This window comes from Odontesthes bonariensis, chromosome 2 (genome assembly GCF_027942865.1).
Source record: "Odontesthes bonariensis isolate fOdoBon6 chromosome 2, fOdoBon6.hap1, whole genome shotgun sequence".
Classification (NCBI taxonomy): domain Eukaryota; kingdom Metazoa; phylum Chordata; class Actinopteri; order Atheriniformes; family Atherinopsidae; genus Odontesthes; species Odontesthes bonariensis.
The window spans coordinates 43,844,422-43,868,670 of NC_134507.1; the positions used below are offsets into that span (position 1 = coordinate 43,844,422).

The 24,249-nt window shown below is 42.1% G+C and overlaps 1 protein-coding gene across 1 annotated transcript; it reads right to left on the reverse strand.

The window, feature by feature from the left end:
* Positions 1–626: 626 nt before the first annotated feature.
* On the reverse strand, positions 627–22,430 carry exo1 (exonuclease 1). Its single transcript, XM_075485954.1, has 14 exons — positions 22,328–22,430; positions 19,623–19,819; positions 18,945–19,064; positions 14,968–15,091; positions 13,968–14,105; positions 13,357–13,569; positions 12,735–12,922; positions 12,509–12,611; positions 12,210–12,423; positions 8,119–8,299; positions 3,846–4,335; positions 2,604–2,696; positions 1,335–1,531; positions 627–846 (listed from the first exon to the last, which is right to left on the reverse strand). The coding sequence occupies exons 2-14, from the start codon at positions 19,781–19,783 to the stop codon at positions 819–821; spliced, it is 2,250 nt and encodes a 749-aa protein (XP_075342069.1). The 5' UTR covers positions 19,784–19,819; positions 22,328–22,430; the 3' UTR covers positions 627–818.
* Between the last annotated feature and the right edge of the window lie 1,819 nt (positions 22,431–24,249).

Sequence of the window (24,249 nt, forward strand, 5' to 3'; positions counted from 1 at the left end):
GTAGCACCGCGTTAGTTCTGGCAGGACACGTAGTCAACGCGCCCTTTGCCTATTGGCTGACCCCGACCCAACCCTTATGGCTGTCCACACCAGCTGCGCTCAATGGGTAATCAGCTGCTGCTCGCAATTGGATGCTGGCATTCGGGGCGCTTCATTTAAACTTGGTTTGCTGTCACTGCTTTTTTTTGCTCTCTGCTTGCACCCACCACCTCCCCTGCTCCACCGATTTTTCATTGCCAACAATGTCATACTGTTGTCATTGTTGCTTGCTCTGTTCTAGGGGGTTTGTTGCCTTTACAGCAAATGGAAGGCACTCCTCCTGAGGATGCTGCTGTTCCCTGTCTTGGCTTCCATGGAGCTCATGGAAAAGTCGGGAACTTCCTCCGAACAGAGCCATACCGCCAAACACAATTGTATGCATTCAGAATAAGCTTCTGAAATTCATCTCCGTTTCTCGTCTCGTTTTGACGAGAGTGGTTCTGACAGAAATTTGATTTGGTTTGATTTGATTTGAACACATGTCCAGTTGCACTCCAGTAAGAGGAAATAAGAAGATCCAACCTCACATGAGAGCGTGTGTGCAATAAAATGAATCCAGATCAGGCACAGAAGTTGCTTGGATAAGAAGAATGGAGTTTTATTAAAACTATACACTAAGAAAACAGGTTGATGAGAAATTGTTAGCATACATGGTATGTTTAAGCTTTACCCCATACAGAGCACTTGGTACAGATAAGAGTGAGGCATTCAGAGCCTGCTCAAAGTTTAGTGGGCTGATGTCAGCAAGTTGTCTTTGACTGGAGACAGGAGAGTTCATGTTACCAGCCTGTCATCCTCTGTGTGTCCCTGAAAAAGCACAAATGTGGATGTTTGACACTTTTACCATGAGAAAGTACTTTACAGATTAAAGTTAAGCTTATGATTTAACATGGGTCTGTAATGAAGCTGCAAGCTTCAGCTGGCCTCAGAAAATGATTGGAACCTCTGTGTTCTGGTCTTATATACTAACACAAGGAAAAAACAGGATTTTCTCTCAGTGAAACCGGAACAATCCAGCATTTGTGTGAGCAGCATAATGTAAAAGAAATGTGTAAAAGAAACATATTGAGAAGGGACAATTCTGAGTTATTAGTCAGCTGTCAAGATGTAAAAAGTAATCTCATTGCCATAGGGGGCCTTATTGTTGTTGTTTGTTTTTTTTTTAAACTCTTGATTAAGCTTTATTGAATTTTCACTGAAAACTCATCATGTTCCATTAAGTTTAATAAGACAACTTTACAATAAAGACAATGGATTGTTGTGCTTCACTGCAAAGTAACTTGTGTTAATGATACTTTTTGAAAGTGAAGTTCTTCCAGAGGCTGCTGATGGTGGCCTGGACCCTGGGGTTGTTCTCGTTGTTGGGGGAGGAGCTTTTCCTCCCGGAACCAGCAGATTTCTTCCTCAGTCCGCTGGCTCTGGCTGGGCCTAATGTTTGCTCTTTCACTGCTTGAACCTGGCTGCTGGACCTCAACTTTGAAAGTCCTGAAACCTTAACACAGAAAGAGAAATGTTTAAACACACAGCTAAATGGAAAAGCCTTTTACTTTTGACTGCAAAGCTTGCGACTTCCTAAATAGACATCTTTGCCCTCAATAACACAAAGGCCATATTTTTGGCTGAAAGAATGACAGCTTTACACAGTGTGCGGTAACATTTGCCGAATTTTTGATAAGTTCTGGGGGCATGACATAATGTTAACTTTCCTGTTGTTTAACAATGATATGGGATTTATTAATAGATACAAAATCATTTATTGTGGAGTTATATTTTTATAATTTTGCCTCGTTGATGTTTAATATAAGAACAGGAGCATCATAGCTCACATTCCTACTCCCCTTTAAAGGGGAATAGCTGCACTCGCAAGAAGTTTGAAATTCAATTCTAAAAACTTTATTTGAATAAGAAGTGTTGTGAAAGAGGTCAGAGTTCATGCTGAGATTTAGGGCCTCCTCACAGAGACGTACGTTGTTGCTTTGATAGAAATATCGCTCATAGGCACACCTTCAAGTTTAAAGGCATCCAACATTGGGCTAAACCCATTTTTGGTGGGGCTACCCTTAAGTGAAATTTTAATGGTGTATTTCATTTTTTATAGCTTTGTTGTGTTTGGAAATACAAAGACAGAGACATATACAGGAGGGAAAGTAAGAGGATGTGAAGCGTCCACTCTGTCCCCAAGCCTGTGAGAATAAACAATACCTGCTAGCAGGTGGAATTCTGAAATCATATGGCCTAGAGAAAAATCAGGCTGCCGACCTCAAGATACCTGGGTTCAATTCTGAAACTTTTATCGTAGCATAACAACAGTAGCACAGGCAACTGTACAGGAAAATATAATCAGTGCAGCTTCTGGGGGCATGATGTGTACCATCACTTGCAGCTAGCTGAAAACTGCATGCACATAAAGACCATATCAACAAGCCCACTGGACACATCAATGTGACAGTCTAAAAACAGCCTAACTCATGCCACACTGTGAAGGAGGCAACACCCATACTGATACAATTCATATACCTTTAAAGAAAGAATTAAAACTATTTCCAAAAACAAAATAAACCCACCTTTGATCTCAGCATGCCAGGCTTCCTGCCAGCTTCTGCTGAACGCGTGGAGCTGGCTGGCTCGGGTTCTAAATCATTGCTTGAATTCATTTCCTGAGGAAGTACATGACAGACACACATTAGAACTCAAAGATGTATTACCAGAATTTTTTTCTTTACATTTCCTTCAGAAAATTCTTCGTTGTGTCGTACCCTGTACTTCCCTCTATGCCTGCACTCCATCCACTGCACTCCACTGTCCCCTCTGACAGAGTCTGACTGGTGGTTTCCTTCTATGTAGCTTATTGTTAGCTTTGATGTTAGCTGTAATGTTAGATATTTTTTCAATTGTAAGTTGCTTTGGATAAAAGCGTCGGCTCAATGCATAAACATTAACATAATAAAACAATGTCTGATGATGTGTTTGTGGGCTGACCCAATTAGGGTTGCAAAATTCCCGGAATTCTCAAGGACGGAAACTTTCCATGAGAATTTAAGGAAATTAACTGGAATTTAAGCGAATAAACTGGGAATTTTCTAAATTGAAGGTTGGCTCTTCTAGGGAACTTAAATATAGTTGAGGAAAGTATATTTTAGCATAATCTTGACTAAAACAAACAGATGCCATTCCTCAATCACATGCACAGAGCACACTGCTTACTGCATGGCTATTGAGACCACGCCCCCTACTGGCACTGTGCACGCCTCCATCACATGTACAGAAGATTTCTAGAAGACTGGACCACACCTTTGAGCCTGAAGCACAAAGACTATTGAAGGCACACATTTGAGTCTGTGGACTTAACAAAGTGAAGTAAGTTTTGATGATATTCTGGGGAATTTTGGACCGGGGGGGGGGGGCATTTTTGAATGAGTGGGGTTAGGGGGATGGGTAATATTGAACCCAACACTCCTGTTTTTGTTCATCCATGAAACAAGTAATTAGAACTGTTCTACTCTACTTACAAATAAATCTGTTGAAATATCTGTTGAAAACATTTTGTATGGATGTTTTCTTGTGACTTCTGTTTATATTTATGCTTGGATATAATATATTCCCAGTTAGTTCTCCTAAATTCCCATTAGTTCCCATAATTCCCATGGAAAGTTTCTATATGGAATATATCCAAAATTCCCAAGCTTAACTTCCCATGGAAATTTAACGGAAACTTTCCAGAAATTTACCGCCCCTTTGCAACCCTAGACCCAATCAAAGGGATTCATTAGTATTTGTGAGGGCAGTGGAGTTTTCTGTGAACGTACCGATGCAGCATCCTCCTGGCAGGACGCTTGGAAGCTGGAAGTGGAGCTTTCTTCTTTGTGGAGGGAAGTGAAGACAGGCTGGGACTGAGAAAAGTAAGCGCTGTCCTGGGAGGGAGGGGAATCTGAGTCAGGGGAAGATGGCTGTGGGGAAGACGAGTCTGCATAGAGTCCATGTGCTGCCTGAGAGGAGGAAAAGCTCTCCTTCTTATAGTGAAACTGCTGCAGGCTGGCCAGCCCTGTAGTCGACTGTTGGGTTGAGGAGGCGCTGCCTGACCACTGGAACAGCCGGAGGCCCTGACTGGCTGACGTGTTACTGGGTGATGATGGTGGACTGGGGGTCTCCAGTGACGGGATGTCAGGACCATCAGTCTCATTGCTCTTAATGCTGAGTGAGGATTCGTCTTTGTTCAGATCTACAGGAGTGGTCTCAACTTCCTGTTTGGACTCCTTTGTGCTCAGATTAGCTGCTGAACTGGAGCTGCTGAAAAACCTGAATGTGGGAATAAACAGAACCACATTAGAACATGCTTTCCAGAACTACTGAAGCTGCAGAAGAATAGGAATAGACACACATTTATGGTTGCTATGTGAATGCCATGTTACAATTCAATTCAATTCAATTCAAATTCAAAAATACTTTATTTATCCCAGAGGGAAATTAAATGTTGATGTAGCTCAATTAAATCAAAGAGTTATTATAGATGCTGATGGCTGTGGGCAGGAAAGATTTCCTGTAGCGGTCCGTTTTGCATCCAAACTAAAGAAGCCTTTGACTGAAGAGACTCTGTTTTCCGATAACAGTCTCATGGAGAGGATGTTCAGGGTTGTCCATAATTCTCTTGATTTTATGCAAAATCCTTCTTTGCATTATTGTCTCCAGAGGTTCCACAGTCGTCCCCAGAACAGAACCAGCCTTCTTTATCAGGTTGTTGAGTCTTTTTAGGTCCCTGGTTCTGATGCTGCTGCCCCAACAGATGATGCAAGAGGAAATGACGCTCTCAACAACAGACTTGTAGAATATGCAACATCTTGTTGCAAACCTTGAAGGACCTTAGCTTCCTCAAGAAGTACAGTCTGCTCTGTCCTTTCTTGTAGATGGCTTCACTGTTGTGTCTCCAGTCCAGTCTGTTGTCCACATGAACACCAAGGTATTTATATTCCTCAACCACCTCCACTTCTTCTCCCATGATGGAAACAGGGTTTGATCTGACCCTGTTTCTCCTGAAATCTACAATCATCTCCTTTGTTTTGTTAACATTCAAGATGAGATGATTGTTCCCACACCATGCCACAAAGCGGTCCACCAGCTCTCTGTACTCAGCTTCTTGTCCATCTCTGATACACCCGACAACTGCAGAGTCATCTGAATATTTCTGTAGATGACAGGAGTCTGACTTGTACTGGAAGTCTGAAGTGTACAGAGTGAAAAGGAATGGTGAGAGTACAGTCCCCTGTGGTGCTCCTGTGCTGCTGATCACCTGGTTAGACACACAATTCTTTAGTCTGACAAACTGTGGTCTGTTTGTCAGGTAGTCATTAATCCAGGTGATTGTTGAGGCCTCCACCTGAGTCTTCTGGAGTTTCAGACGAAGCAGATCAGGCTGGATTGTGTTAAATGGACTGGAGAAATCAAAGAACATGATCCTCACAGTGGTGCCTGCTTTGTCCAGATGACAGTGGGTTTGTTGAAGCAGGTGTATGATAGCGTCTTCAACTCCAACTCCATGGCGATAAGCAAACTGCAGGGGGTCCTGATATGTGCTGGTTTGCTTACACAGGTGGGTCAACAGGAGCCTCTCCAGGACCTTCATGATGTGGGATGTCAGGGCAACAGGTCTGTAGTCATTGATGACTGAAGGATGAGTTTTCTTTGGTACTGGAACCAGACAGGATGTCTTCCACAACAGTGGTACCTTCTCTTGGGTCAAGCTAAGGTTGAAAAGGTGTTGCAGAATCCCACAGAGCTGCTCTGCACAGGCCTTCAGGACTCGGGGGCTGACACCATCTGGACCTGCAGCCTTGTTCCAGTTCAGTCTCTCCAACTGCCTTTTCACCTGACTTCTAGAAACAGAAAAGTGGGAGGGGGAGGCAAAGGGGACAGCAGCATCTCAGAATTGGGTTGAAGACAAACTAGTGGAAGCAGAAGAATCCATGACTGAGGTGGAGGTGGAGATGTTACAGGAAAGCTGTGGGTCAGAGGAGGGTGGGATGTCTCTTTGGCTGGGAACAGGAGGGGAGGATGGTGAGCTTGTTCCTGAACTGAACCTGTTGAAGAATGTGTTCAGCTCATTTGCTCTGTCCAGACTTCCATCCATCCGATCCTCCCTCTGCTTGAGGCCTGTGATCTTCTTCATTCCTGACCACACATCTCTGATATTGTTCCTCTGCAGTTTACTCTCAAGCTTCTTTCTATACACCTCCTTGCTCTCTCTGATCTTGACTTTGAGCTGCTTCTGTATACTCCTCAGTAACTCCCTGTCTCGCTCCCTAAAGGCTCTTTTTTTCCTTGTTCAATAGTTCCTTTAGCTCACTGGTGATCCAGGGTTTGTTATTAGGGAAGCATCTCACTGTTCTGGTGGGGATGGTGTTCTCCACACAGAAGTTTATATAGTCAGTCACACACTCAGTCATGGCATTAATGTCCTCTCCATGTGGCTTACAAAGAGAAATCCAATCGGTTACATCAAAACAACCCTGTAAGGCTTCTTGAGCTTCCTGTGACCACTTTCTAACAGTCCTTTTTGTGACAGGTAGTCTCTGGACAAGGGGTTTATATGCTGAACAGAGAAAAACAAGGTTGTGATCCGATTTACCCAGGGGAGGTCTTGATTTGGAAATGTATGAATCCTTGACATTTGTGTAAAACAAATCCAATGTCTTGTTTTCTCTGGTAGAGCAGCTGACAAACTGTTGAAAAGTTGGCAGTGTAGCAGAGAGTGAGGCATGATTAAAATCACCAGATATTGCCACAAAAGAATTGGGGTGTTGTGTCTGTATCTTAGCAACAACGGAACTGATGACATCACATGCAGTGTCGGCAACAGCTGAGGGTGGAATGTAAACAGCCACCAAAACAACACTGGTGAACTCTCTTGGACGAAATATGGACGAAAACTTACTGCCAATAGTTCAATATCAGGACTGCAGAGACGACTCTTCACAGTAACATGTCCTGGATGACACCATCTGTTGTTGACAAGCACTGCCAATCCACCCCCTTTCCTTTTCCTGCTACTCTTTAAATCTCGATCTGCTCGTACAGTCAGGAAGCCCGGCAGAGAGACGCTGGAGTCGGGGATATGATCCTGCAGCCATGTCTCAGTAAAACACATAATGCTACATTCCCGATATTCTTGCTGAGTCCTTGTCAAGGCTAGAAGTTCATCCAACTTGTTAGCTAACGATCTTACATTGCCCATGATGACGGATGGCAGAGATGGTTTGAACTTCTTCTTTCTTTCTCTCCTCTTTGCTCCTGCTCTGCATCCACGACGCCTCCTTTTAAATTCCAGTGGGATTTCTGGCTTCAGTTGTCGAATTATTTCTGCTTTTCCAATGTTAATCAGCTGCTCCCTGTTGTAAACCACCTTGTTGCTATGGTTATGCATTATAACAAAATAGTAAAATATACAAAAGTATTGGGAAAAATCAATCCAGCTGCACAGCATCCAAGGCAGGAAGGAACAGTTGTCCAAAAAAATGCAATTTCTTCCAAGAAATAACAGGAATGAAATTTAGAAAAAAGAAAAATCTCAATGTGAGGTACAGAGCTACTCCAACGTGCTGCCACCCTCAGCAGCGCATTCTAGGACCTTTTTATTAATATATCAATATTTATATTTTCACAACAAAGAGCCTAATGCTTTTTACTCAAAGTTTTGTTAAGAAAACACTGATTTTCCCAGCCAAATCTCTGCATCATATCCTGTCACCTGCACCCTATAGATCCAAGTTTCTCCCTTGGATTTTCATCAGTGAGAACACATCCAGACAAATAAGCTTGGTTTACAGTTATAACGGGCCTTTAGTTAATCTATGACGGGTCTCTTTGCAAACTGTCCTGTCTTCATTCATTCGTTCATTTCTTTTAAGAGTTAGCTAGAATAAAATGCTAGCCTGCCTGATATTTGACAGTTTATGTCCACTAATTTGCAAACTTTCACATGCACACAAGCTCAATGATTTTAGGAGTTTTTCAACTAATAAAATGTTCATTGAGCTCATTAATGTCTTTACAAATGAAATTGAGCCAATGTAGTCACAGTGACTTCACCTGCTGCGGGTGGCCTGGCCGTCCCCCTCTGGTTCCTGGTTCCTCTTCTGCAGCAGCGTGGCAAAGCGATTGCGTGGCTGGATGCTTAATGGCGACTTGTCTGGTTGCTGCTCTGACTTGGATCGCTTCTGCCCAGAAGCGAAGTACTGCTGGAGCACTTCCTCATCAGATATGCATGAGTCTACAGGAGCACAAATACAAAGATTAGTTCAGATAAACAAGTGCTCTGTAAGTCCAGATAAATAACTAATGTTTTAGTATTAACCAACACGCCCCCCAGCTCCTGGTGCAGGCCATGGTCATCTCCCAACTTGACTACTGCAACACGCTCCTAACTGGTCTCCCAGCCTGTGCTGTGAAACCTCTGCAGATGGTCCAGAACGCGGCGGCGCGTCTGGTCTTCAATCAGCCTAAAAGAGCACACGTCACCCCTCTGTTCATTGAACTCCACTGGCTACCCTTAGCCGCCCGCATCAAATTCAAGTCACTGATGTTAGCCTACAGAGTCCTTAATGGAACGGCTCCCATCTACTTGAATGCTCTTGCAAAGGCTTATGTCACAACTCGGTCACTCCGGTCAACAAAGGGTCGCCGTCTAGCAGTGCCTACACCATGCTGAAGACAATCCAGACTCTTTTCGTTCCACGATGGTGGAATGACCTACCGAGCGCTACCAGAACAGGGGCGTCCCTGAATATCTTCAAGAAACTCTTGAAGACCCAGGTCTTCAGAGAGCATCTCCTATCATGCTCTGACCCTGTACTTCCCTACCCCCTCTACTGCACTTTATCTTTCTGTACTTCCCTCCAATGCCCCTTTTCCACTGAACATTTTTGTAACGGTACGGCTCTACACGGTACGACTCTACCCTGATTGTGAGCTTTTCCATCGCGGGTTGAAGGTGGGACCCGTTACGATTTTTAGTACCGGCTAGTACCTGCTTCAGAGGTGGGTCTAGTCGGTACTTGCCGACACTAAAACGTCACGTGATCAGTGCTGTCCACTGATTGGTCAGGTGAAATTACGTCATACACGTGACGAAGCTCGGGGAGCTTTAAATAATCACCCGCCATGTATGAAAACACACCTGCGAGAGCAACAGAGAATAAACAGAATTGCGAAGATGGAAGACCAGAGAAGGAAAGCCAACCCATGGACGATGAGCGAAGTGCAGACCTTTCTGTGTGTGGTGGCCGAGGACCGCATACAGAAGGAACTGGATGGAGCGACACAAAATGAGAAGGTGTTCCAGGATATAGCCAAGCTGATGGCTAACCATGGCTATCACCGGAATTCTCAGCATTGCCGAGACAAGCTGAAGAGTGATTACCGGCAGGTAAAGGACCACAACAGCCGGAGTGGGTCAAACCGAAAGACATGGAAGTGGCTCGACCAAATGGACGGCATTTATGGGCACCGTCCGGCGAACCGAGGCAAGGAGAGTGGCGTGGATACGGCGACTTCTTTGTTGGAGGCGATGGAAAATGGTAAGTGTTGTTCTTATCCCCTTGGTGCAACGCTTATATCTTAACAAATGCATGTTTTATATCGTAACAAATACATGTTCAGTCTTTAACTTGTGTAAAAAGTTACACAGGTGTCTCATGTAAGTTGTTCTGAGTCAGCTAGCAAACAATGCTGTTTTGGAAGGCTAGCACAGTGTCTCACCTATGCGGTTACGTGTATGCGTTTCGTATCTTCACACTTAATTTTTTTTCCCCCTCAAAACTCGGTTTGTGCAACCGATGAGTGTTCGGTTGCTGAGGTCAGCGAAGATCCTCCAATCCCGCAGGCTTCAGAACCGACGCTGGCATCGCAATCTGCAGCAGAGGCAACAGCTGCTATCTGCATTCCACCGGCACCAACACTGGCGTCGACGCCTGTATCTGAGACAACTCCTGCTGTTTACTTTTGTACTGTCTTTTTTAATAAAGAGCTTGGTTTAACTAAACAATATGAATTGTCAACTGCATTACACATTACACTCCATCATTGTGTTTACTTTTGACTAACCGAGGCGTGACACTTTGTAGTCGCCTGAAACCGACGTCACGTTAGTGGTGAACGGGCCGACTCCGCCCACTTCCAGGTCACGGTTTGTGTGGAAAAGGAAATGGTACTGGTGCCGTGTCGTGCCGTGTCGTGCCGTGCAGTGTCGTGTAGTGTCGCGCTATATCGAACCGAGTAGAGCAGGGCTAGCTCGGCGGTGGAAAAGGGGCATATGCCTGCACTCCATCTCTACACTGTACCCTCTGACAGAGTCTGACTTGTGGTTTCCTTCTATGTAGCGTATTGTTAGCTTTGATGTTAGCTGTAATGTTAGATATTTTTTCAATTGTAAGTCGCTTTGGATAAAAGCGTCTGCTAAATGCATAAACATTTTCTTTTTATATCCATTTATTTATGTATTTTTTTTTTTTATTCCAGTCTCTGTTCAACAAATGGAAAAAGAGGCATGTCTCAAGACAAACTAAATTAGTTTATTTTCCTACTTTTTAATTGCTAATGTTAAATGCACACATTTAAGTTCATTTATACTTTGAGCCATAAATAAATAAAGTTACAAAGAAAACATATTTCTAATGTTAATAACACAATCAATTATTACTTATACAACCAAAAATACACTATATTAGATTTTATTGTGTCCTAAAATAATTTATTCGGACTTTAACATCAAGTCAAAACTACTTTGACTTCAGATTGTAGTCAGATTGAGATGACTCTTTGTAGCAGTTTTGTAGGACCATCATTACCAACTGAGAAGTTTCACAAACTGGGGGGATATATATATATATATATATATGTATATATATATATATATATATATATATAAAGAACGTTCCTAGAAACAAGTGGAGCAACTACAAAAAAAAACAAAACAAAAAATATCTAGCAGCAGAAAAAAAAAATCTGACAATCTGTCTGTGGTTGGAAGATAACTCCATCACTTTTCAGAGCATGGTTATAAGAACTGGTCTCAGTAATTCACAGGGAGAGACCTTCAATATAAATAGGAAAAATCTTGGTTTCCCTTTAAGACTATCAGCACACAATGTAATTTAGCATATTTCTGCATTTTGTATGATTTTGATTGGTTTATCGATATAAGACATTAGAATATGTAAAAAGAAAAAAAAAAAAAATCAGCTAATCAATAAAGAAAATACAAAAGAGTTGCTGTATTACAAAATGAATAGAAATGTTGGACGTGCAGTAATTATGAACCAACTTATTCATATCAACTACAGCAAAAATAACGATGAATAAAGAGAAAATAAAAATACATAATGTAATAAAACTCCTGCCTCCTATTGCAGATAGGAAGCTGTTGATCATACATCTTGCGATATCTAAACAAATACTTCATTATAGCGTGTGCTAAGCTCAGGTGTTTTCATAATGGCTGCACCTCTGCTTGCTGATTAGTTGTACAACATGTACAAAAGCTGACCCTCCTTTAGGTAGAATCCAGCCTACATTAATACACTTATTCTTGTTCTACAATTTCAAGTAAATATTAGCCAAAGAAAAAGGTCTAATGATTCCCATTTGTTGAAGTCCATTTGTCATTTTATGTTGCTTTATAATATCACTGACCTGTTTCTACAATGCCCAATCAGTCATGAGATATTCATCCAGTAAATGCCCCCCCCCCCCCAAAAAAACCCCAAAAAAACCCAACAGCCACTAGTTCTAGTTTTTTCATACAATAAATATATAGAGAGCTTAAATCATGATCAAATTTACATTTTACACATCAGCCCAACGTTTCTGCGAACAGTGTTGTTACTAAAAGGTCTTCAGTACCAAAGGGGACAAAACCACTTGTCTTGATACAATACAGTTTGATTTTACTTATGAGTCACTTGCAGTTGGGCAGAAAACTGGCATGGCTCAGCTGACAACACAAAGGCTGGGTTTGCTCAGTCAAACTGAGCTGAATGTATCAAGTCTATAAATCACATATCATGAAAAATACTTAAACAGGACAGATACCTCCCAGAAGTACTAAAGTCCATTGTTTTAGGAAATGTTCTTGGTTGTATTTCATTGCTGAGGAATGAGAAAGCAAAGCATAAACAGCTCACCCTCTCTTGGCCTCTTCACCTGGAGCTCTCTGCAGGGCAGCCGAAGGCCATCCAGGCTTATGACTCTCTCCTTCCCCCTGGTGGAGGAAGGCTTTTCTGGAGAAGCAGCAGGCCCAGCAGGACCAGCAGAGGCTGGTGTGAAGCCCTTGCTCCAGATACTGGGCCCAGTGGAGGCTGGTGCAGCATTCCAGCTGTGGCTACGGGCTTTAGGCAGCTGAAAAGAAATTTGGAAAGCTGTTACTAATGAAGAGATTTCATCTTGAGCAGCATTTCACCTTTAACTGGCTGTGATCAAATACCTGTGGATTGACTTTGTCTGGACTAAAGTTGTCTATCCTCTTCATGGTATGGATGTCAAGGTTTCCCAAGGCCATGTCCAATCCTTTATCATCTCCTAGATTTCTGAATTAATTACTATAAAGGACACAATACGTTTAAGCAATGGAGAGGAATTTAAATCAGTCTAAATCAGTGATAATGACCAAAAATGACACCACACCAGATGTACTTCAAACAGGAGGATACAGTCCAGCATAGGTGAGGGTGGCTGGGTCTATGTGCTCTGGGTATGGGTTGAGAGGTACAACCTTTCTCCTGAGAGGATCAAACACCAGCTGGTAAAGGAAGGTGTTATTGGCTCTTACAAATCCTTCGATGTACTGTTCAGGGATGACGAGATTCATTTTCAGGTACTGGCCCATCTTTTTGATCACCTGATGAGAAAGGGATGGTTCACAATGAACAGTTTCCTATCAGAGCAGTGTAACATTTATAGAAAAGTGTTGAAAATAGTCCAGTGTAAAAGAAAGAAATTCAAGTGACTTCCACATACATATACACGTGTATGTGCATGTGACGTGAGTATTATAATCAGACTTCTCATTCTTTCAAGACACAATGATCATCTTTTCTTAAGAATATTGATAAGAAACACAGTTACAGTTACAGTCAATCATTTACAATGGGCCAAACATAATTTCTCAAATGTTTTTATTTCATAGGTTTTATATTTTCTCTAGTGAGAAAAAATAATGCTCAAGTTTTACCATTTATTTTAAATTGCACCTTTGGTCTAAATGGATTTAAGCAAGACCAGTTTGGACTCCCATTACTCATTAGCCATTACAGTCTCACTGTCTGTACTAACCTTGAGGATGTCAGGGTCTTTGGCAAGTCGGAGCAGCTTGCAAGACTTTCCAAGACCAATGCCATGCAGGGAGGCCAGGTAGTCACAACCAGCCAGGATGCACATGTAGCGAAACCTCTCCTCTGTGAAAAGATTCCCCAGGGAGCGACAGCGGCCCAGGTTACTCTGGTCTATCTCTAGGCCGTTGCCTTGCTTGTCCATTTTCAGAATCACCTGCAAAATTGTGAGACAAGTTTGTTGCTATAGCCTTGGTTCCCCCTAAAAGTTGTAGAGAAAACAGTAGCTTTTAAATGACTTATTCTACACTGGCAAAATCCTGAAGTTTTTCAGTGTTTTTATTTGAAATTATTTGGTTAAAATGGCAACAAATATTCAAAAATGTCAAAATGTATTGATTTCAACATTAAACCATATTTGTTATGAATGCTACTGCTTTACTCCCCAACAGCCCAGCAGACCACCTTCAGGTAATCATTTTTCTAACTATAATTGACCTGACAAAATAAAACTAGTTAAATGTTGACCAAAGTATCACATTTCCTCCCCCTGATTCATTAGTATTTGTGCAGCTTGCAGCTGGGCATGCACTTCCTTAGTAAAGTAGGAGATACCGTTTTGCAGCCAAATGCCAGCAGGTCAGAATCCTCTGTGATGACCGCCTGGGCCAAACCGGATTTGTTGAGGTACGCCAACTGAGCATCCGCTTCATAGGGAGCCACGACACAGTCCACCCCTCTTGCCCTCGCAGCCTGTTTCAAGAAAAATGTCACCTTTAATCATGGCACTGTGTCGAGTTTACAGTTACAACATGTTACCATGTTTTACAAAAAGGTTGTTCTGTAATACAAAGTCTTCTTCAAATTTAGCCAGAAATAACTTAGTGAACATGCACTTCCCATGCAAACTGATTGGCAATGTAGATAAAAAAGGATATTCTAATTTAAATGACTTTTTCTTTAAAAATATACTTTATGAGTTCTAACAGACTAGGAGTAGGAGGGATGTCTCAGTTCAGTGATCAAAGCATTTGAGAGCTTGTATTTATCGCATCGTATTGAGCTAATATTATATATAACTTGTGCAGAACGCTGCTGCCCGTCTTTTAACCAACACCAACAGACGTGTGCACATCACTCCTGTTCTTAATTCCCTCCATTGGCTTCCTGTCCCTTATTGAATTGATTTTAAACTTTAATGTTTGTTTTTAAAGCTCTTAGCGGCCTCGCCCCATCGTATTTATCTGAGCTTTTAACAGTCCTGGTAGAGCTCTGAGGTCAACAGATCAGTTTCTGCTGGAAGTGCCCAGGTCAGAACACAAAGCTGCCCCCAGGCTCTGGAATAAGCTCCCCGTCCAGCTGCGTCTCATTTCTGACCTGGGCCTCTTCAAATCCAGGCTAAAAACCTACTTATTGCTTTTAATACCCAGTAGTATGATGACACTTATCTTATTTGATTTTGTTGTTGCTTTCACTGTTATTTTAATTTGTTTTTACTTATTCTTCTCTTTAATTATTACCTGCTGTAAAGCACTTTGGTACACCGTAAGGATTGTTTTCAAAGGGCTGTAGAAATAAAATACATTTACATTTACAATATGAAAGAAGGTCTTACCTTAATGAGATTATGAGCCATGGATGGAGTGATGTTAATGCAGCGAGTAAAACAGTCTCTGGCCTCTGACAGTTTGCCTTGACGCAGCAGCTGTCGACCCTTTTGAAGGTTGGCTTCCCTGCGTCTGAAAGGTGCACGGGCGATTCAAGGTAAACACAAGAAAAGATGGAACAGACTCTGAATAATTCCCTATATAGACCAGCAAGCAGTGCTGACCAGTGAAACAGAAGTAAAAATTAAAGTTTTAATTTATAATAGTGGTAAGTTTAGTTACAGCTCAGCCTCCTTGTGAAGGATAACAAAATATTGGATGTCTTCTGTTCCTTGATATACAACTATATGTTTGTGAGGAGAATATCTACAGGTCTGTACATTCCAATTCTGCACCACCACATGTCGCCGTTTTGGAATGCAGAGCTTCAAATAAACAGGGTATTGTCATGGCGTGTTCAAACAAACACACATGCATGCATCAAAGACCCTGACACACCACAGATCTCCCAAACCTGTAAACATCACATTGAACCAACTTCTAATGGTGGATGGGACCCACCCAACGGGGGGGGGGCAGGGACTAGTGAGAGTCAGAGCCACTATCCAGGATCAAACAACAAAGATCCAGGAATGCATCAGAAAGATGGCCCCCAGTGATGAATAGCTAAATAAGTGTGTCAGGAAGCTGAAAACCAGAAACAGATTGAAGGAGTGGCTGATATCGAGAAGTCGTATCAGTGGCTAGAAAAAGCAGGTCTGAAAGACAGCACAGAAGAGCTAATAATGGCAGCACTCGACCGGGGCCTGAGTACATCAGACAGGACCCAAGGTGTAGGCTGTGCAAAGAGGACTGAGACAGTGCAGCACATAGCAGCAGGGTGGATTGGAAATCCCAGAGTCAAATTGACAGCTCAAAAGGTAGTGGAGAATGACAGAGCCAAGATCCTGTGGGTGTTTCAGATCCAGACTGATAAGCGGTGATGGCTAACCAGTGGTTGACAAACTACTAAGGGCGTATTCAGACCAGGAAAGTCCGATAGTTCACTTGATTTGGTCCGAACCTTTTTTTTTCATTTTGGTGCGGTTCGCTTTCAGACTGTACATTTCAGTAAACGGACCAAAATATTTCAACAAAGCCACGCGCCCTGAAGTCGTTCGGCTACTGGTCAGAATCGACACGCGCAACACAAAGTGCTAAGTTCAAAAGTGAATGTAGTCATGGACGCTTTCCGTGCCGTTATTGCTTTTAATATAATCAAAACTATATGTTTTTTCAACGTTTTGCTATTTTCACAACTGTGTAATTACTATGCTGCTGTACAAGTAATTTATCAACAACGACGACAAAGGGCAAGGCGGCTACGGAGGAGAACGCTGATGTGTGCTCAAGCTGAGACAATTCGGGCTCTTCAAGCAAGACGTATCTGCCCAAACGTCCACAAGAGCACGGGTCTCCTCTTCGGCCCACGTTTGTCCCCTACTCATTTTCGGTCTAGAAACATTATTTTCGGTCTTTCGTTAGCTTTACCACAGCCGGTCTAGTAATTAGAAGAACGACGCTCTGTTCTGTTACCTAGCAGCAGACAAACGACGGATGCTCCCGAGGTACAAAAAAGCAAAAAGTCTGGGATTAGGTCCGGTCTGCTTTCACACCTCCAAAAGATCCGCACCAGGGTTCGTTTGATCCGGACCGAGTCCGACCTTTCAGCTCGGTCTCGGTCCGCTTGTTTGGTCCGGACCAGAGTTCGGTGGTTTGTATTCAGACCATCCCAAAAGGTCCGAACCAACGGAAATCTGGTCCGTTTGGTCGTTTGGTCCGGACCAAACGAGGTAGGTGTGAATACGCCCTAAGAAGGCAGTCGTAATGGATGCATCGATTCCCGGCTGGGGCCTTTCTGTGTGGAGTTTGCATGTTCTCCCCGTGTATGCGTGGGTTCTCTCCAGGTACTCCGGCTTCCTCCCATCGTCCAAAAACATGCATGTCAGGTTAATTGGCATCTCTAATTTGTCCTTAGGAGTGAGTGTGAGCGTGCGTGGTTGTGTCTCGTTTGTCTCTGAGTGGGCCTGTGATGGACTGGCAACCGATCCAGAGTATACCCCGCCTCTCACCCAATGACAGCTGGCATAGGCTCCAGCCTTTTTTTTATAGTTTGCATAAAAAAATTAGATGGGACACTACTGTGTGACAGCAGGAAAGTGCGAGTGCACTGCTAACAGGAACTTTCAATACAAGGATGAGTTGTTTTCTATAGTGTTGTAGAATACAGCTTTCCTGTCATTATCAGTATATGGACCTCCCATGTAGGAAGTGCCCAAAATATCCCATATCTTCATAGAATCAATTTACACACTGTCAGAGTGCCAAGTGTACAGCTCCGACAGAGCAGTGCAGGTGACAACACTAAGTTCTTACCTCGTCTCTGTTCACTCTAAAACGAAAATCTCACAAGCCTGCTAAAAGGAACACTTTTTAGAACACGCGTTTCGGCAGGTTTTTTTTGTTTAGTTTTTTTGTAGAATTCACTTTTGAGAACAATGTTATATGTTTATGCATTTAGCAGACACTTTTATCCAAAGAGACTTACAAATGAGGATATAGCATTACAGCTAACACCAAAGCAAACAATACGCTACATAGAAGGAAAAACCACTGGTCAGACTCTGTCAGACGTGACAGAGTAGAGATGGAGTGTAGGCATAGAGGGAAGTACAGAAAGAGAAAGTGCAGTAGAGGGGGTAGGGAAGTACAGGGTCAGTGCTAGGGTAGGAGATGATCTCTGAAGAGCTGGGTATTTAAGAGTTTCTTCAAGATATTCAGGGACGCCCCTGTTCTGGTAGCACTTGGTTGGTCATGAAAAGAGTCTGGATTGTCTTCAGCATGGTGTAGGCACTGCTAGACGGCGATACTTTGATGACTGGAGTGACTGAGTTGTGACATAAGCCTTTACAAGTGAATTCAAGTAGATGGGAGCCGTTCCATTAAGGACTAGTGGGCTAACATCAGTGACTTGAATTTGATGCGAGCGGCTAAGGGTAGCCAGTGGAGCTCAATGAACAGAGGGGTGACATGTGCTCTTTTAAGGCTCGTGTATACTTCGCAGCAGTGTGTCGCAGTGAGCTTGTCGCAGACACGACGCAGTTATTTTTGATTTATGCCTTGAAGCGCTGTCTGCGCTATGTTAATCCCACGCCACAACGCAAGAGGGACAATCACGAACAAGCTAGGATTGTGGGTGTTATGGTTACGGAGGTCATTCAACAACAATGGCGACTGGACGAATGCGCACTTTGATTGAGATGCAGCTGATCGATCTAGAAATAGAAGAAATATTGCTACTACTGGAGCTGGCAGAGAGGGAAAGAATCGTCACGGTTAGCGTCAGCCGGTTAGCAAACCGGAAATAGGCATAGTGTAGAGCGGATGTAGAGTTGACCAATCAGAGGCCTCCTTTCTCTCCTCCTGCGGCGATGTCTGCGGCACTGTCTGCGGTGAGTTACAATTTTGAGGAGGTGCACCAGAGTGTCTGCGTAGTGTCTGCGTAGGGGGGGGGCATGTCTGCGTTAACTGCGACACACACGCAGACGACCTGGTTTCCGAGTATAAATCAGGCTTTAGGCTGATAGAAGACCAGACGCGCCGCCGCGTTCTGAACCATCTGCAGAGGTTTCACAGCACAGGCTGGCAGACCAGTTAGGAGGTCGTTGCAGTAGTTAAGGTGGGAGATGAGCATAGAGTGCACCAGGAGCTGGGTGGCGTGTTGGGTTAGGTACGGCCTGATCTTTCTTATGTTTAGCAATGCAAAGCAGCATGATCGAGCAACGGAGGCACCATGATCTTTAAAGGTTAGTTGGTCATCAATCATGATACCCAAGTTTCTAGCTACCTTTGATGGAGCAAGAGATAGGGATATGTGTATGTAGATTAGAAGTGTGGAACAGGAGTGCCGTCTATCTTTACATTTATACACAAAGTAAATACTCACTCTCTGCGAGACTTTTCCACCTCTTGCTTGGAAGGCAAATTGCGTCCATCAAACACCAGAATTGGTCTGACACCGAAGTTCAACAGCATGTCTACCAACTTCATGCAGTACCACACATACCTAGTATGGACACATTGAAAAGACAGCATTGGGGTTTCAGATAGAATGATCCAGTGCAGTGTTTCCCGCAGCGCATTATAGTTAAGGCGGCCGCCTTAGCAAACTCGCACTGCCGCCTTGCCAACGTTTTTAAACCGAAGTAATAATGCTTTGCCAGGCTCAGACATTAAAAGACAGCATTGATAACATTGAATTGCGACACCTACTGGTTGTTAATGTAAATAAAAAAGTGTTACAGCTCTTAAACAGCTTCGTTATTGCTCTAACAGCCCCCGTCCCATTCCAAGTACCCCCCCCCCGCGCGCCACCCGACGGAACGCTATCCGCGCAAAACCCCTGGTCCCGGCCGACGACTCACCACCTTGACTAAGCAATTTCCTGCGGGAAACACTGAGTGTGTTCTGGATTATATTATTTATGACGATGAATTAGTTATATGGCTCGGCACAATTCTTTGTGTACTAAAGACACTAATCATACTCACATGGAATCTGTTATTATAGTTCAGTGTGTATCATATAAAACTTTTTCATTGACAACAACAAAAAAGCTGCTTACTGGTCAGTTTGTTCCCCTTTAGCAAGCTTCTCAGCACAAGAAAAGGCTCCTTTATGTAGCCAGCAGTAGGTGTCCACAGCCACCGTCTGGCCTTTATACTTTTTCACGTTGATGGGCTCTGCTGCATCTTTGATGAATTGCAACAGTCCAGAGATTCCCATTTTCAGCTACTCGGCCTAACCACGCTGATTATGAATCTGAGAAAGAATGAAGAAATCACAGACATGTGAACCACCTCTGACTCTCTGAGCGGAATTGCAGTGTGTATCTTTCACCCAAAACACAGAATCAACTCGGGTACAATAAGAGTACAACAGCTCTATGTTTGCGTGGGATTCGTGGTATCCAGTAATGAGGTTGCTGGCTGCAAACACGTGAATGACGTTCGCATTCCACGGATGTGGAAGAACCTCCAGTGACGGTCAGGTTTAAACAGGGTGAAAGATCAGTTTAGATCCAGTGTTTGGTTTGTCGGTTCTCGAATATCATAGAAACATGATGGAGAAATGTGAGGGAAGTCTTGCTTTCTACACAAAGGGCAAATTTAAACAAAACAATAAGAAATTATAAGAAAATAGTCAATTATTTGAGATTTTTTTTTTAGACGCCCATACAGTCCCCTCAATTGAAACACACTAATACTGGTTAAACTCCATGAAACTAATTTCTATTTACTACAGTACAAACTAAAGAGGTGGACATTATGTGGGTATAAAAATTCTAATGGCCCCAACATTCACTGAGAACAAGTTACCATGTTATGGTTGAATATGCAGTGAGCGCACTTCAAACTGAACATGGAGTAAGAGCAAAACAACTTCCCATTTTGATATTATTGATTATATCAGTCTGAAAACATTCATTTAAGACTCCTTCATGCTGACATCGGTGGTTTTATCCAGGTGCTCCGAAGACCTGCTGCGTGTGAATGTTTGTGTGTGAAAGTCATGTCATAGAGACAAAAAAAAAAACTAAAACCATTACCAATGCAACACAATTAAAGCAATATCTTTGGTTGTAGCTCCAGAGCAGTGGTCCTGTCTGCCAATGAGAGACAACTTCAAAGATTATCTTGTGACCATTCTGGAATGATAGATGCTGTGTTTTAGGACTAAACACTGCTTACAATCAGAGAAATTTTAATTGGTCATCTCGAATCGTGACATTGAATTAGTTTTAGCGACCTTTAATCAAATCAAAATCAAATCAAATGTATTTATATAGCACATTTCATGTACAAACAAAGTGCTTTACAAAAAAATAAAAGCATTGCAGCAGGGAGTGGAAGAAGCATTAAAAATACATAAAAGAATATAAAGAGAAACAAATAAAATCATTTAAATGAATTTAAAAACAAGCAACAGTCTAGATAAGTTCAAAGATAGCGTGCATATTTCATGCATAGACACATGAGAACAGAAATGTTTTTAACCTGGATTTAAAAATGTCTCCATTTGGTGAAAGTTTAATCTCCACTGGCAGATTGTTCCACTTGTTTGCAGCATAACAGCTAAATGCTGCTTCTCCATGTTTAGTCTGGACTCTGGACTGGACCAGCTGACCTGAGTCCTTGGATCTCAGAGCTCTGCTGGGTTTATATTCTCTGAACATATCACAGATGTATTTTGGGCCTAAACCGTTCTGGGATTTGTAAACCATCAGCAGACTTGAACATGATAAAAATGGGTATACACATCATGGATGGATAACTTCAGTGGCAATGACTGTTAAAGACTACGGACTAGTGAAGATGAAACCTTAGGATCTTTTTTGATTGAAGTCGGACGGAAATACTTGCTCAGAGCTCAGTTACTCTCAAGTAAACGAGGAAATTCCACAACTGGAATGTGGAGTACATGCAACAAATAGTACATTTTCCAATGGATGTTAACTTGATGTTGCAACTTTATCTATGACCATCGCTGTTAATGCACCACAACACGGAAGGTTGAGCAGTGTTAGCAAACATCAGGGGCGAGGCTAAGGTATTTTTAGTGGTGCCAAGGCACCCCCTGGCTCAGCACATTTTTAAAATATTATATTATGCAAAAACACTTTTTTTTTGCTCAAGGATGCATTATTTTAGTGACCATTTTATTTATTTTCTAGCATTTGTTTTTGTTTGAACTCTTTACTCCCAAAATAAACGTTGAGTTATCTTCAATATTTGTCTCAGGCTCTCTCTTATCCCTGTCGAGCCACAGTCTTTTGAAATGAAGAGGTCAAAATTGAATGTTGTAGGGGAAACACTACTCAAAGCAAAACTAATACGGCTCCAAAATTTATAAATGTACTAGTTCACCCCAATTAGTGAGAAATAATGTGCCTCTGTGAGCACTGGGGGCTGGGCACCCCTAAAGACCAGATCCTAAAATCACCCCTGTCTATGACCATCGCTGTTAATGAACCACAACACGGAAGGTTGAGCAGTGTAACAAACATTAACCACAATTTCAACTTTACATTTTAGTGAAATGAAGAAACTGCATCTATGTGCCGAATTGACCACAAAACCTGATATCTTTTGAAGAACCTATCGGCACGTTACAATACCATCTTATGTTTGGTAATAAGCGTTAACACCTCTAAAGTTGAAGTATTTGATATGAAGTGCCTATTGGCACGATAAATAAGTTGACAAATGACACGTTTTCACATGATAGGTCTCTCAGTGTGTGCAGAGCCAACAAATGTCTACAACCTACCTGTCTGCTCAGCAACAGAACGACGTTGACAGTTTCGTTGCTAAAATAAACGGTCGCGACACCGGATATCCATGTAAAGCACGTTTGACTAGGAAAACACACAAAAACAACTAAACGGCTGATTTAACTCAGCTCACCTTTTTGTTTCTAATATCCACACGTACTAACAGGCTGGCAGTCTACTAAAGCGAGTTCGGTTTTAGCGGCAAAACCGGTGTTTGAGTAAGAGCTGCTGCCATTGGTCATATACACCGAGAGGCGGGATCAATGGAAGAAAAAGTGGGCTGAGCTTTTCACTCTAGGTTGAGCTTCAGAGCTTCACTTTGCCCGCCCTATTAGTTATTGGCAGTAAAGTAACATTTGTTGCTTGTCAACAGGGGAACCAAATATAACGTTATGCATTTCATTTAATCTTTGCCAGCTTTATTCCTGCCTTCAGTCAACATCTGTGTCTGGACTGAGGGGCATGCTGTCACTGAGTCCAGTCTGCCTGGTCAAAGAAGAAGAAAACGCTGTTAACTCATAAAGTCAGAGAAGTTTCATTTAAGTTAATTCATAGATTTTATCCATCCAATGATCATACTGTTAAAAGATTCAAAAAAGACATTGATGTGAAATGTACTTTCTGTTCTATACAGACTGAAACTGTTACCCATTTATTTTGGCACTGCCCCATTGTCCAAAGACAGTTGAGTGATATCTGTAACTTCATCGCTAACAACATTGATAATGAGTTTAATTTATCTTGGAGGAGTGTATTGTTTGGGCCCTCTGACATTAACAGTACCAAAGAAAAAGCCAACATAACTTTTATTATGAACCTCATCATTTTAATGGCAAAATTTCATATCCATAAATGTAAATTCATGAAAAAAAACCATATATTTTCTTGCCTTTCTCGGTGAGCTCAGGCAGTACATGACCTCCATTAAATACTCAAACAACCAGAAAGCGATTAAGACTGTAGATATCTGTGAACACTTGAATATTTTATTGTGTTTATTGTGATCAAAATTATACCCCTTGGCGTATAATATTGAAATGTTTCATGTGTAATGTAAAAAAAAAATATCTTAAATAAAAGGAAGTTTAAAAAAAAGAAGAAGAATACGTCAGCTGATTTTCACACTTCTCTTTCCTCTCCACTCATTCATTCAATTTCTTACAAGAAATAAACCAAATCGTTGTGATATCTATGGTAGTTGACCTCCCCAGTATACTGCTTTTATGTGTCTATACTGGGTAATTGTGTCAGTAAGTTGTACACACAGTAAGATGTGGACAAATGTGGAATCTGGGAACAAGTTTTGCAGAGAGTTTTCTTGTGGTTGTACAGTTGATCACTAACACAGGATCTCATGTGATGATTCGTCTTTGCCAGACAGGGAGATATTAAAAGCCTAACACAATTTGACAGGCATCCATTTGGTGAATATCCTTTACAGTTTCAAGCACATGTCATGTCATGGCATGTCATTGTGTGAGGCCAGAGCTACCTCAGACAGCCTACAGTTTATGTTGCCAGCATGTACACGTGGCTGTGAAGTGAGACTGCTGCTCACATTTATATGGTTCAGAGTAAGCATTGTTGTGTGGCGTCATTAAATGCTCAAGAACCCCTGTTTCAGTCCTAATTTTTACAAGAAAAGATACAGTAGAAAATCTAAACAGACATTTGTACTAGCCCAACAGCCCGCATGTTCAAGTATTGACCATTCATAGCAACAGGGTGTAGCCAGGTCACACTGAGCTGATCTGTCTCTGTCTGTGTTCTGTTTTATATATTACAATTGAATTTTTATTTCTTAGACATACAAGTTCAAGTTCAAATTGTATTACTATTAAAAGGCTTAACTTAATGCATAGCAAGTAAGTATATACATACAGTATATATGTGTGTGTGTGTGTGTGTGTGTGTGTGT

Bases quoted from the DNA above. Each gene is read 5' to 3' on its own strand.
- exo1 (XM_075485954.1), bottom strand. From the start codon at position 19,783: ATGGGAATCTCTGGACTGTTGCAATTCATCAAAGATGCAGCAGAGCCC. The intron at 15,092-18,944 runs GTGAGTATTTAC...TGCACCTTTCAG, and splicing joins GTGGAAAAGTCTCGCAGAGA to ACGCAGGGAAGCCAACCTTC. The intron at 13,570-13,967 runs GTATCTCCTACT...ACAATTTTGCAG, and splicing joins TGGCATTTGGCTGCAAAACG to GTGATTCTGAAAATGGACAA.